The sequence below is a fragment of the Peromyscus californicus genome, unplaced genomic scaffold (assembly GCF_007827085.1).
Source record: "Peromyscus californicus insignis strain IS unplaced genomic scaffold, ASM782708v3 Scaffold_22__1_contigs__length_63687245, whole genome shotgun sequence".
Taxonomy (NCBI): domain Eukaryota; kingdom Metazoa; phylum Chordata; class Mammalia; order Rodentia; family Cricetidae; genus Peromyscus; species Peromyscus californicus.
In genome coordinates, this window is record NW_026294525.1 from 61,219,476 (window position 1) to 61,231,925 (window position 12,450).

General features: G+C 44.0%; 2 protein-coding genes across 6 annotated transcripts in view; one reads left to right on the forward strand and one right to left on the reverse strand.

The window, feature by feature from the left end:
- Cep57l1 (centrosomal protein 57 like 1) overlaps positions 1–393 on the reverse strand; it is a 69,281-nt gene extending 68,888 nt beyond the window's left edge. For 2 of the 5 annotated variants that reach the window (XM_052751522.1, XM_052751518.1), the window contains exon 1: positions 236–343. In XM_052751522.1, the coding sequence (XP_052607482.1) occupies positions 236–313 (78 nt within the window). In that variant the 5' untranslated portion in view covers positions 314–343. Of the gene's footprint in view, positions 1–235 lie in introns of all 5 variants that reach the window. The other 3 variants (XM_052751519.1, XM_052751523.1, XM_052751524.1) reach the window with 3 other exon arrangements.
- A 294-nt stretch (positions 394–687) lies between these two features.
- Sesn1 (sestrin 1) overlaps positions 688–12,450 on the forward strand; it is a 104,425-nt gene continuing 92,662 nt past the window's right edge. The window contains exon 1 of the mRNA XM_052751516.1: positions 688–1,954. Within this exon, the coding sequence (XP_052607476.1) occupies positions 1,676–1,954 (279 nt within the window). The 5' untranslated portion in view covers positions 688–1,675. The remainder of the gene's footprint in view (positions 1,955–12,450) is intronic.

Consider the following 12,450-nt stretch of genomic DNA (forward strand, 5'->3'; position numbering starts at 1 on the left):
TTAGGCTCCTCCTCGATCTTTCAGACCGTGATAGCCAAATCCTTGCCTTAGTCACCCACCAAAATGTGTTGGGCACCCTGCACCTCTCTCCCCGCAAGCCACTGTGGAAAGAAAGACCCTGGACTCAAAGGCAGCAATCCCAGATGGATGGCTTCGGCTCCAAAACTTCAGAGGAAGCAGAGGAAGGAAAAACACTTTCAATGAACAAGTCACAGCCAAGCCTAACCAAGCTTACCGGATGGACGTTCCCAGTTAACCCTGGCCTCCAGAACCGTTGGTTCGCCCACAACGACCAGAAGTGTTGCGGTGGCATCTGGGAGTTGTAGTTTCTGTCGCAAACAGACGGCGTCGGTAGCACGACAACTACATTTCCCAAGAGCCAACGCAAAGACGTCCTGCCTACTGAATGTGGGGTCTGGCAGTCACAATTTTTTTTTAGGTTAATCTTCAACTATATCCCATTCTGTTAGCGGGCCCTTTTGTTTGTTGTGTTTTTTTCTCGTGCGCTAAATACCTCGGGACATTTGTACTCCTTACTCTTCCTTCCCCTTCTTCACGCCAGCGCCACCAAACGTCAGGAACGGAAATCGCCGCTGAGGGCGCATGCGCCCCGCCCGGCCTCGCGCACGCGCAGCCGCCGGCCTGGGCTGGCGGCGCGCGGTGGACTCGGGGTCCGGAGGTGCTCTGCCGGAGGGCGGGGCCGCTCCCAATGGCTGCCTCGGCGGGTCGCGTGTGCCTGGGCGGAGAGGCAGGCATGGGGCCGGGGCGGCTCCCGGAGGTCCCGGGCGGGGACAGGGGAGGGGCTGGGGGTGAGGACCCCGTCTCCCCTCCCTGCTCCCGCCCTCTGGGCCGAGCCCCACCGAAGGGGCTGGGCGAAGGGGCGGGCTCTGTGCCTCGGGCCCTGGGCTGGAGCCGCGCGGCCGGGTGCTCCGGGACGGCTGGGTCGCGGGGTGCCCTCCGGCGTGGCGGCGGGGGCCGGGGACAGAGGGGTAGGAGAAGCAGCGGTGGATCCCGGGCGACAGGAGGCGGCAAGGTCGGGGACGCTGCCCTCCGTCGCCGCTGACACAGTGACTGGTGGACACTGAGGTCCCCGGAGCGGCGGAGCCTCGGGGCCCGGCAGCCGGGGGTGAGGGTCTGCTTCCAAGCCCGCCGGCGCCCGCCCGCTGCCCCGCCGAGGCGCTAGGAGGAGCCGAGGGGGGCGGAGACTGGTGTCGGAGGAGGGGCGGGGTGGGGACGCGCTGGAGAACCGGCCGCTGCACAGACAAAAAAGCCCCGAATGGCTGGAGAGCCTTCTACTGTTACCAGCCTGGTGGGGCCAAGCACGGATTTGACAGCTCCACAGCGTGAGGATATCCGCTGACCCTGCGACCCAGAGAACACTTCCCCGAGACTCCCTGTCCAACTAGTCGGCTCTGTAAGGTTGCAACTTTCCAACTTCGTTTTTTTTTTTTTCAATCTCTGTCCAGAAGACTGCCCCTCCGTGTAGGAGAGGGTGCAAGGGCGATCCGCCTTGTGGATCGATTTGAGAGCATCAACTTAAAAGGCACGTGTGGTTCCCAATGCCACCCAGACGCTTGTTTTCCTGACGACTGGATTTCTCTGACTTTATTCTTGACTGCTTTGGGGGAATGCTGAAAGGCAACTGAAGCCTGCAGAAGAGAAGCTCCCGATTGTCATGGCTGAAGGAGAGAATGAAGTGAGATGGGATGGACTGTGCAGCAGAGATTCGACTATTAGAGAGACAGCGCTGGAAAACATTAGGCAGATCGTTTTGAGGAAAACCGAATACCTTCGTTCAGTCAAAGAGCCGCTTTATCGACCTTCAGACGGCCTTTCGAATGCCGTTTCTTCGGATGGGATGAATAAGCTTCTTGCTCATCTGCTTATGCTTTCTAAGAGGTGTCCCTTTAAAGACGTGAGAGAGAGAAGTGGGTTCATTCTGAAGAGCGTCGAGGTAAGAGCATTATTAGAATAACTAGACAGTGAAATTGGACTTGCAGTTATTCACATCGCTTTTGCTTCCAACGGGTAATGGGTTATTGTGTGAGCTCTTATATGACTTCACTAGGCATTAGAGGGTTCGGCAGAGCACTGAATGTTGGGCCCCAATTGGGCAGTGTAAACTAAAAACGGTTTTCAAAAGGAGATAAACAAGCGTTGTTTTTATGGCGTTTTCGGCAGAAATGGCATTGCTGGTGGAAAATAGTATCTATGAAAGGTATAATTATAAGTCAAGTCTTTGTATTTCTTTTTGTTGCCGAGTGTAGCGAGTGTATTTTCACATTGTTACAGTGTTCTGTGTGGGAAGTTTCTCATTGAAAGCCTGGAAAGGGAGAAATGGATACTAAATGTTTCCTATTTGTTCAAGGTAGTTGGCAGATGGCGGAATAATTTTCTCTGGCTCTTCACAACAAAGGCAGGATTTCATTTTCTAAATGCATCCTAAAGCAGAACTAGAAAATAATAATAAGAACCAGCCTAAGTCATAAAGAAGTTAACATGTTCAGGTTGAAAAGTTGGACCCAAAGTTAGGTGTGTAGTAGCTTGTGCTCAGTACTCTCAGGAGGTTGAGGCAGAAATAATAGTGCCAGGAGTTCAAGACCAGCCTGGCTGTGTAATGAGTACCAGTTCAGCACATGGCTACGTTGCAAGACCCTGCCTGAAAAAGGAAAAAAAAACCAAAAGGTTGGACCCAGGTAAGGCATTTGATAGAAACAATTGCTGTTCAGTTGGTTTCTGGTCCCCTAAATTGTTTCTTTTGTCTTTTCCCATGCAAACCTACTTAAATTGTAAGTGCAGTTAAGGTTTCAAGTACTATCGTTTCCTGCCATTTTTCTCTCCTGTCACCTTATCCTGTTTTATTAGAAGGTGTGTTAGAATTTGAAGGAACAGGAGAAACTTTTATAGATATGAAGAATGCTCAGTGATTGTGGATTAGAATATGACAGTTTTCTGTAGTGGCTTGAATTTAAATAAAGCAAAAGAAAAACAATCATATTGATAAAATGATGATCTTAAGAATCTAAGATCTTGAAATAGTCTTTACATTTTACCAGCAAGGAATTCATTTTCAATGTATGTACATTCCATCCCTCAGGCATAAGAAGCTGCTTCTCTTAGACCTCTGGATAGCCCCTATAGTTATGTTTTAATAATGGAGTCATTATTGTGCACACCAAATACTGTTATGCACTGTATGGAACTACATGACCCATTAGTCTTTAAGTTTTCATCTAGTATTTAGGGTTTTTGCCCTCCCCCTTGTTATGGACTGTATGGAACTACATGACCCATTAGTTTTTAAGTTTTCATCTAGTATTTAGGGGTTTTGCCCCTTCTTGTTAGTCTACTTCACTTTGGTGTCTTTTTGGCCTTTCATCTTGCTGCTTATTGATACTGGAGTGGGAAACTAGGTAATGAACTTGGTTAAGAGTTATGTTGAAAATAAAAGTCCTCAGGCTCTGGGGAGTACTGTGTCAAAGAGCTGCAGCATAAGTGGTAAGTAAATGCTCTAGAGTCAGACCTAGGCTCAGATGCTTCCTTGTTAATGTGCTGCCATAACCTTGGGCAAGTTCCTTGACTTTCCTTGTGTTCGATTTTCACATCTATAAAATCAGGACGAGAACACAGCGTGTGGGGGTGGAATGGCGTGCAGAGTGCTTCAGATCCAGGGAATGCACCTCTTCCCCTTTCAAAAGTGCAATATATGGACTGTATAAAATATTTTTCGAGCCTAATTTGTTCTGCAAAAGGATTCAGTGTTCTGTACTCTAGTGGCTTCTTACAGACTTACATTTCTTTCTCTGTTTTACATCTATTATACTTTATTGCTGCCATTATTATAAGAAGACTTGATTTATATTGTTCTGTAATCTCATGTTGAAATGAATGTCTTCACCAGAAGAGCTCCAAGTTCTCAAGAGTATTGGCTGGGACCTGGAAGCTACGAAATAAATATCCAATAGATAAATAAATGTATTTGCCTTCTTTCTGTCTCACATCAGTTTGCATAGATGAAATTTCCATTTTATGGAGCATTCATTCATGCATGCATTTGAGCAAGAAATAGTGAATGCCATGGTAAGGTCTAAAGACTAGTGATAACAGTTTGCATATTCTGCTGAAGGGAGACAGGTCATAAAAAAGTAAATGAACATTTCATTTTATGTAGTAAGTAGAGAGTTCCTCAAAGACAGATTTAGTATTCATTCATTCATTCATTCATTCATTCTTCATTCATTTTGAGACGGCTTCCTGCCTCAGTCTGCCAGGTGCTAGTATTATGGACATACACCAGTGCACTTTTCTTGTGAATAATTATCCATACAGTGGGATTATTGTAGGGATCCAGACCTAGAAAATAGTTTCTATGAAGGCCTCGTGGCAAGAGCAAGTAACTGAGTTCTAAGACTTGAATGTGATTCAGGATGGTTGAAGTTCACATTTTGAGCGGAGTGTGAAATTTAAGAGCAAATGCTCTGAAGTTAGATAGACATAGCTTCAATACTTATTAATAATATTAATTATCTGTCCAACTATGAATAAGTTCCATACTGCTGTTCGACTCAGTTTCCTTATCTGCAAAATGGGGATGATGCTAATAGTTCTTTGTTCACAGTGCTGCTGTAAGAATACAATGAAATAATGCCTGCAAAGCATGGCACAGTGCTAGCTCATAAGAAGGATGATGTAACGGTAGAGATTTTTATTGTTACCAGGCAGGATCTAGATCTCAGGAGAATTGTAGGCACTTGTAAGGAATGTAGACATCATCCCAGAACAATGGGAAGCCACTGCGGCTTTGAAGAAGATGGTAACATGATTGATAATGTTACAAGGAACGTTCCAGAAGCAAGATGGAGAATGTGTTTGCAGGCTCAGGAGGGCATGTGTCATGTCAGTTGCAAGGCTGTTCTGTGGGAAAAAACAATAGTAGACTGGGGTGTGGTAGGAGAGGAAAAAGGCACATGCATTTGAATGCTAGTGAGGAGTTAGAATCCACAGGACATGGTATTTAAAGAGTTCAGGAAATGAAGAAAATAAAAGCAAAATCTGTGATTTGGATTACTTAGTGCATAATGTAATCGTTCCTGAGACACAAGACTAGCCAGGTCCATTTAGGAGAAGAGTTAGTTCTTTTTCATACATGCTGAGTGAGGGTTTCTGAGCTGTTTCTGAGGCATCCACAGGAAGCTGCTCCTCACTGGATTTGTGTCTCCCCATTGCGGTTCTCTCCCGCTTCTCCAGACTTAACCCCCCCTTGAGCTTTCTGCCCACCTACATAGCCGCGGAGGCCTTCATCTGCCCTGCAGAGCTGACCGCATCACTTCCCTGTCTACAGCCCGTTATGGTAGAGCGTGGCCTTAACATGGCCCCTCACTGCCCACCTCATTGTTCACAGTCTGGTGTCAGTCTCACGTGGGAATTGAGTAGTCGTTTGAATTAGCGCTCCATGGTGCGCACGCAGCCAAAGCGGAGTTGCATATAAGATTCCTGAAGCTGCTCCCACAGGCCTTTAACTACTTCGATCACCTCAGAGGACTGGTCAGCAGGGGAGGGCAATGGATTCGATTCCAAATGACCACTAAACCTGTAAAAAATGAGCACATTGGTAGACATCTTTTTATACACCTCTTCTCAATTTGTTGATTTCATATCAACATATATTAAAATCCATTCAACATATCTTCAAGAGTTACTGTGTACCAAGCACTGTACTTGGAATTGGAGGAACAGGGAAATGTTTCCCCTGCTTCTCCCCAGGTCCCCTTTCTCATTTTTGCTGAATTTAAAAGAAATCCCATTACACCTCTTAATACTCAATTCTCCAAACAAAGGACCAGAAGAATTAACTCAGGCCCACTTATTGTACAAGTCACTACTGAAGTAGTCTTGATGCCTATAAATAAAATTAAGGTAAAAGATGTAAGTGCATATATGATCAAATGGTTATAAAAAGAGAAAAAAATGCATAAACTTGCTAGTAATTAGCACTGGAAATAATTTGGCTTAAGGGGTAGATTTGGACTAAGTCATTGAACACTTTGTTAAGTGAGGTGGGGAGGGTTTCCGTCATGAACCGTGAAGCATTGCCTGTGATGCGCTTTGATGGTGACAGAGCACCTCTTGTATCTAACTGGGTAGCATATAGCAGACGTATGTTTAGTGCACGCACACACAGTTCCAGAACAGTTTAATTTTGACGAACTGAGACACATTGTCATTCCTGCTTTCCACCTGCAGTCACGACCTTCCTATGTGTCTGTCGCAGAGAAGAAAGGCTTTTCCCCTGGAGACTTGGCCACAGACTTGTCCTCAGTTTCCCTCGTCCAGAGTGGGCCACAAGTGCCTTTCTCAGCCAGTCATTGGCGGGGAAGTTGGGCATTTTTACTTTTAGTTTGTATTAATAAGCATTCAGGCCTTAAGGACCAGGAGGCACCCTCCTAACACTTGACAACACTGTGAGAAGGAGGGAGGTGGAAGACTGTCGTGTCCACTTAGAGGTGCCCTTTCATTTGCTGCACTTGTACAGAACTGGCTAGTAAATCATTTGGTCTATTTATAACTTGGATTTTATTAATTAGAAGTATATTTCATTCACTTATTATGAGGGCTATAAAATATCATAACTTATAGCAGAGTAGGAACATTCTAGAAGCAGATTTGGTCTTTTGTTTTGTTGTTACAGTGTTTCTGTGTGTGACCCTGGCTGTCCTGGAACTCGCTCTGTAGACCAGATTGGCCTTGAACTCAGAGATCGGCCTGCCTCTGTGTCCTGAGTGCTGAGCTTAAAAGCATTCACCATCAGCCTTTCTTATCTTTTAGACACTAAGATCCAGTCTCTTTTCCCCAGAAGGCTTCGTGGTTGACTTCTTTATTCATTGCTTTTTTTCATTCCTATCCTTGACTACTTTCTATCCTTGTGAGGAAAATACTATTTACTGTCAAGCTTCTGAGTGCTTTTTGGGTAGAGCCTCATGGATTCCTCCCCCTTAATGAACCTCATGGGTCGCTCCCCCTCAGTGGTTTGAGGCCAAATAGAGGCAACAAAAAACTTGGTCTTGCTATGAATCCCAGGATGTCCTTGAACTTTTGGAGATCAGGCTCTTGAGTACTGGAATGCTGGAATGAAAGGTGTGTGCCACCATGCCCAACTAGAAAGAACAAACTCTCTGCCTCCCTCCCTCCCTCCCTCCCTCCCTCCCTCCCTCCCTTCCTCCCTCCCTCCCTCCCTTCCTCCCTCCCTCCCTTCCTCTCTCCCTCCCTCCCTCTCTCCCTCCCTCCCTCTCTCCCTCCCTCCCTCTCTCCCTCCCTCCCTCTCTCCCTCCCTTCCTCTCTCCCTCCCTCCCTCCCTCCCTCCCTTCCTCTCTCCCTCCCTTCCTCTTCTGGTTCTGTTGATGGAATCAGATGTGTAGGGCCATGCACATGCTGTACCAGTGAGCTGCCCTCAGCCCCCAATCTTCTCTTTTCTTCCTGCTTACGGGACGAATTCCGTCTATTTATCTACCCTCATTATCTGCCATTGTGACCTCTTTACAAAATATAAATGCACCCTGACCTCATCCTTTGTTGTGTGTCTCCAGAAAGGTTGAAATGAAAGGCATGCATTTTTTAAAAAGTTCTCAAATTTCATATTTTATTCTTGTCACAGTGCTTCAAATGGCCTCTACCATGAAAAAAATGTTTCAAAATGGTATTATAACACATTTATTTTGTTTATAAATGGAATGTGCTGTTTTGTACAAAGATGAGATGTTAAACAGTTGAGTGTTAAATTTCAGTTTAAGGTCACAGGTTATTCATGACATCATGGAAGTTTCTTTGAAACAGTAGTTTGGCTTAATTAGAATTTTTTTCTCATCACCAACACTTTTGACCTAATATGCTGGTATGTACAGATGGTTCATGATGCAAAGAATTATAAAATAACTATGCCATACTCTTTATTTTAGCATACATTTACTTTCCTTTTGATAGGCAATGAGAAATTTGCAAATCTTTTTACCACTTGAATAGGTTATAAATTAATAATTAACATGACTAATTAAAGATTTCTTGAAACCTTTTCTCTGGTAGAATCTTGAATGTAATAAAGAATTGTTAATTGCCTAAAACTTTGACAAGATGGGCACTATTTAGTATTATGTATAATTTAAAAGAATTTTTGTATTTAAAAGCAGGCAGTATTTATGTTGTAGAAATTAGCAGGATTGGAAGGACCCATAGACATGGGGGGTCTTCGAATCTGTGAAAGGTCCGAGTCTAGACTGGGGGGGGGGGGAGACAGTTAAAATGCATTGAAGGGGAGAGTGCTACTGGGAGGCCATCCCCAGCAAGCGACCTCTGCCACCGATCTTAATCCAGTCCCTATCAGGCTTTTTTCATCTCCCCCCCCCCCCCCACACACACACACTGTGGTAAATGGATTTTTTATAGGGGTCAATGGAAAATGGGATTTATTTTGACCCAGGCTTTGTAACTCTTATTTGTTACATGAAGTGAAAAAGACTTTAAGTGACCTTGAAGAAATACTGAGTGCCCCAGTTAACTGGCATCGTGAGCTCAGGACATCAGATTGGGAGGGCTTTTCAGAATATTTGGTGATTACATTCTAAGGGCGGCAGGAGACTTGAAATATAAATCTGTATTTCATGCTTGTTTTTCTGTTTTACTGTTGGTTACTGTATGCAGCCTTGCCCCGTCAACGAACATACGCTTACCTGTACAGTACTACATGAGAGAGAAGGGCTGCAGGAGAGATCTGTCCAGTGCACATACGCTTACCTGTACAGTAATGCAGAGAGAAGGGCTGCAGGAGAGATCTGTCCAGTGCACATACACTTACTGTACAGTAATGCAGAGAGAAGGGCTGCAGGAGAGATCTGTCCAGTGCACATACACTTACCTGTACAGTAATGCAGAGAGAAGGGCTGCAGGAGAGATCTGTCCAGTGCACATACGCTTACCTGTACAGTAATGCAGAGAGAAGGGCTGCAGGAGAGATCTGTCCAGTGCACATACGCTTACCTGTACAGTAATGCAGAGAGAAGGGCTGCAGGAGAGATCTGTCCAGTGCACATACACTTACCTGTACAGTAATGCAGAGAGAAGGGCTGCAGGAGAGATCTGTCCAGTGCACATACGCTTACCTGTACAGTAATGCAGAGAGAAGGGCTGCAGGAGAGATCTGTCCAGTGCACATACGCTTACCTGTACAGTAATGCAGAGAGAAGGGCTGCAGGAGAGATCTGTCCAGTGCACATACACTTACCTGTACAGTAATGCAGAGAGAAGGGCTGCAGGAGAGATCTGTCCAGTGCACATACGCTTACCTGTACAGTAATGCAGAGAGAAGGGCTGCAGGAGAGATCTGTCCAGTGCACATACGCTTACCTGTACAGTAATGCAGAGAGAAGGGCTGCAGGAGAGATCTGTCCAGTGCACATACGCTTACCTGTACAGTAATGTAGAGAGAAGGGCTGCAGGAGAGATCTGTCCAGTGCACATACGCTTACCTGTACAGTAATGCAGAGAGAAGGGCTGCAGGAGAGATCTGTCCAGTGCACATACACTTACCTGTACAGTAATGCAGAGAGAAGGGCTGCAGGAGAGATCTGTCCAGTGCACATACACTTACCTGTACAGTAATGCAGAGAGAAGGGCTGCAGGAGAGATCTGTTCAGTGCACATACACTTACTGTACAGTAATGCAGAGAGAAGGGCTGCAGGAGAGATCTGTCCAGTGCACATACACTTACCTGTACAGTAATGTGCAGAGAGAAGGGCTGCAGGAGAGATCTGTCCAGTGCACATACGCTTACCTGTACAGTAATGTAGAGAGAAGGACTGCAGGAGAGATCTGTCCAGTGCACATACACTTACCTGTACAGTAATGCAGAGAGAAGGGCTGCAGGAGAGATCTGTCCAGTGCACATACACTTACCTGTACAGTAATGCAGAGAGAAGGGCTGCAGGAGAGATCTGTCCAGTGCACATACACTTACCTGTACAGTAATGCAGAGAGAAGGGCTGCAGGAGAGATCTGTCCAGTGCACATACACTTACCTGTACAGTAATGCAGAGAGAAGGACTGCAGGAGAGATCTGTCCTGTGCACATACACTTACCTGTACAGTAATGCAGAGAGAAGGGCTGCAGGAGAGATCTGTCCAGTGCACATACACTTACCTGTACAGTAATGCAGAGAGAAGGGCTGCAGGAGAGATCTGTCCAGTGCACATACGCTTACCTGTACAGTAATGCAGAGAGAAGGGCTGCAGGAGAGATCTGTCCAGTGCACATACGCTTACCTGTACAGTAATGCAGAGAGAAGGGCTGCAGGAAAGATCTGTCTTACACGCTTGTTTTTTTTTAAAAATCTTTTCACTGGAAGCATTTTGGGACTTTCTGTAGAATGACTATGGGATCATTTATTAGACTTTTCCTGTTGACTTTTGTTGTTGTTAAACTTCTCTGTATCACTTACTTTGTGGTATGCTTTCAAATGTGAGTTTATAGGAGTGGAAAATCATGAGAAATTTAATAGCAGAAGAATTTACCCATCCTCTTATGTTGTAACTTTTTTCGTGACTATTTAAAAATCTTACACTCTTGGAACTGAAGTTATGGTGGTCAACCATCCTGTGGGTTCTGGGAACAAAACATGGGTCCTCTACAAGAGCTCTTAACCACTGAGCCATCCCTCCAGCCCCATAAATTTTAGTCTTATTTTTAAGTTAAGCTAAGGAAGGTCTTTCTAAAATTATAAATTATTAAAATTTCTTTAAGACAGGTTCTTAGCCACCTTTCTCCTGGAATCCGCCTCAGGGCCTTGACGATGCTAGACAGGTGCTCTACCACTGGCTCACATCCTCTTCATGAGCTTTCCAGCCACGCTAAAGCGAAACAAAGTTTGCTTACTTTATAATGCTTTAAACTTTCTTGTACATTTATTTCCCTGTTGTGGGGGTGGTGCCATGCTTGTCCATGGAGATCACAGGACAGCTTGTGTGAATTGGTTCCTCCTTGTGGGTTCTGGACATCACACTAAGCTTGTCAGGTTGGGTGGCAAGATGCCTTTACCTACTGAGCCATCCAGCTGGCCTGACTTTATTTGTTGATTATCATATGTTAATTATACGTCACAATGGGTTTATTTTCATGCATAGACATAATATATTTCAATCATGTTCACCCCCTACCATCTCTTGTCCTCCTCCTCTCCTACTAATCCCCTTGCTGTTCTATCCGGCCCGTTCCTGTCATGGTGGTGTCTGTGTGACTTACTGATTGTCACTAGGCTGGGAAACAAAAGTTTATGATGTAAATTTTATGACATATACCCCAGTCAACTTTAAATATATACAATAATAAATATAAATTTTTAGTGAGCAGTATTTATTTAGTATTTTCACTTAAAAACTGTTTAAACTGACAAGCTGATAAATATTTATCCTTTAAAAATCATTAACCATGTGGCTCTGCTAAGTTTTAATTCTGTGTGTAAACTCAATAGTCTATTAGGATTTTAGTTTACAGAAGTGCACATTTACTATGCCAGTAGCTTGGCATTTGACAGGCGTTGCACACTTGTCTTTTAATTTTGCATGATTTCATTTTCCAGCACATTGGCAGGTGTTCGCTGTCTATAATTATAACTGAGTAATTTTTCAAATGCTATTCATAGCCTAAACACAGTGAAAAATTCTTCCGATCATGTGATAAAGACCAAGCCTTCCAAAATAGTAGTAGAGTGATGTTTTCAGTGGTACTGAAGGGTATATTTAAGAGAAGCCTTTTAGAACTCAGAAGTAATTTAAAAGATAGGGAGATAAGTTGTCACAGAATAAAATTTCTCAGTCATCAGTTCTCAGGGTTTTGATAGTGATTACACATCAAGTTAAAATATTTTTTTATCTAATAAGATAGATGCATCAACTGTTACATTATAAAATTTAACATATCTTTTGTTAAAAGGTTTAAGTATGAAAAAATAATTGAAATTTTATTGAGACAGTGTAGATTTTACCATTGAACCTGTTGAAATATTTTATCTTAATTCATTCAAAATTTATTGTGTGTCTAATATATACCAATCACTATGTTTGCAGGTTTTGAGTTTTGTTTTTTTGAGACAGGGTTTCACAATGTAGCTTTTAGACTTAACTGGCCTGGAACTTGCTGTGTAGACCAGGTTTGCCTCAAACTCCCGTAGATCCTCATGCCTTTGCCTCCAGAACGAGAGTGCTGTTTATGTGTTTTTTGATGTAGGAAAGAAAAAGCATAGGTTTTGTCCTTTAAAAATTGGGCCTCTACTTCAAACAAACAAAAACAAAAATACAACCTCGTATTCTTCTTATTCCTGGGTTATTCTAATTTCTAGGTATCATCCTAAATATCCATAGTTTGACTTTGAGTCTCGAAGGTTAAATAATTGTTTCAGAATGGTTTA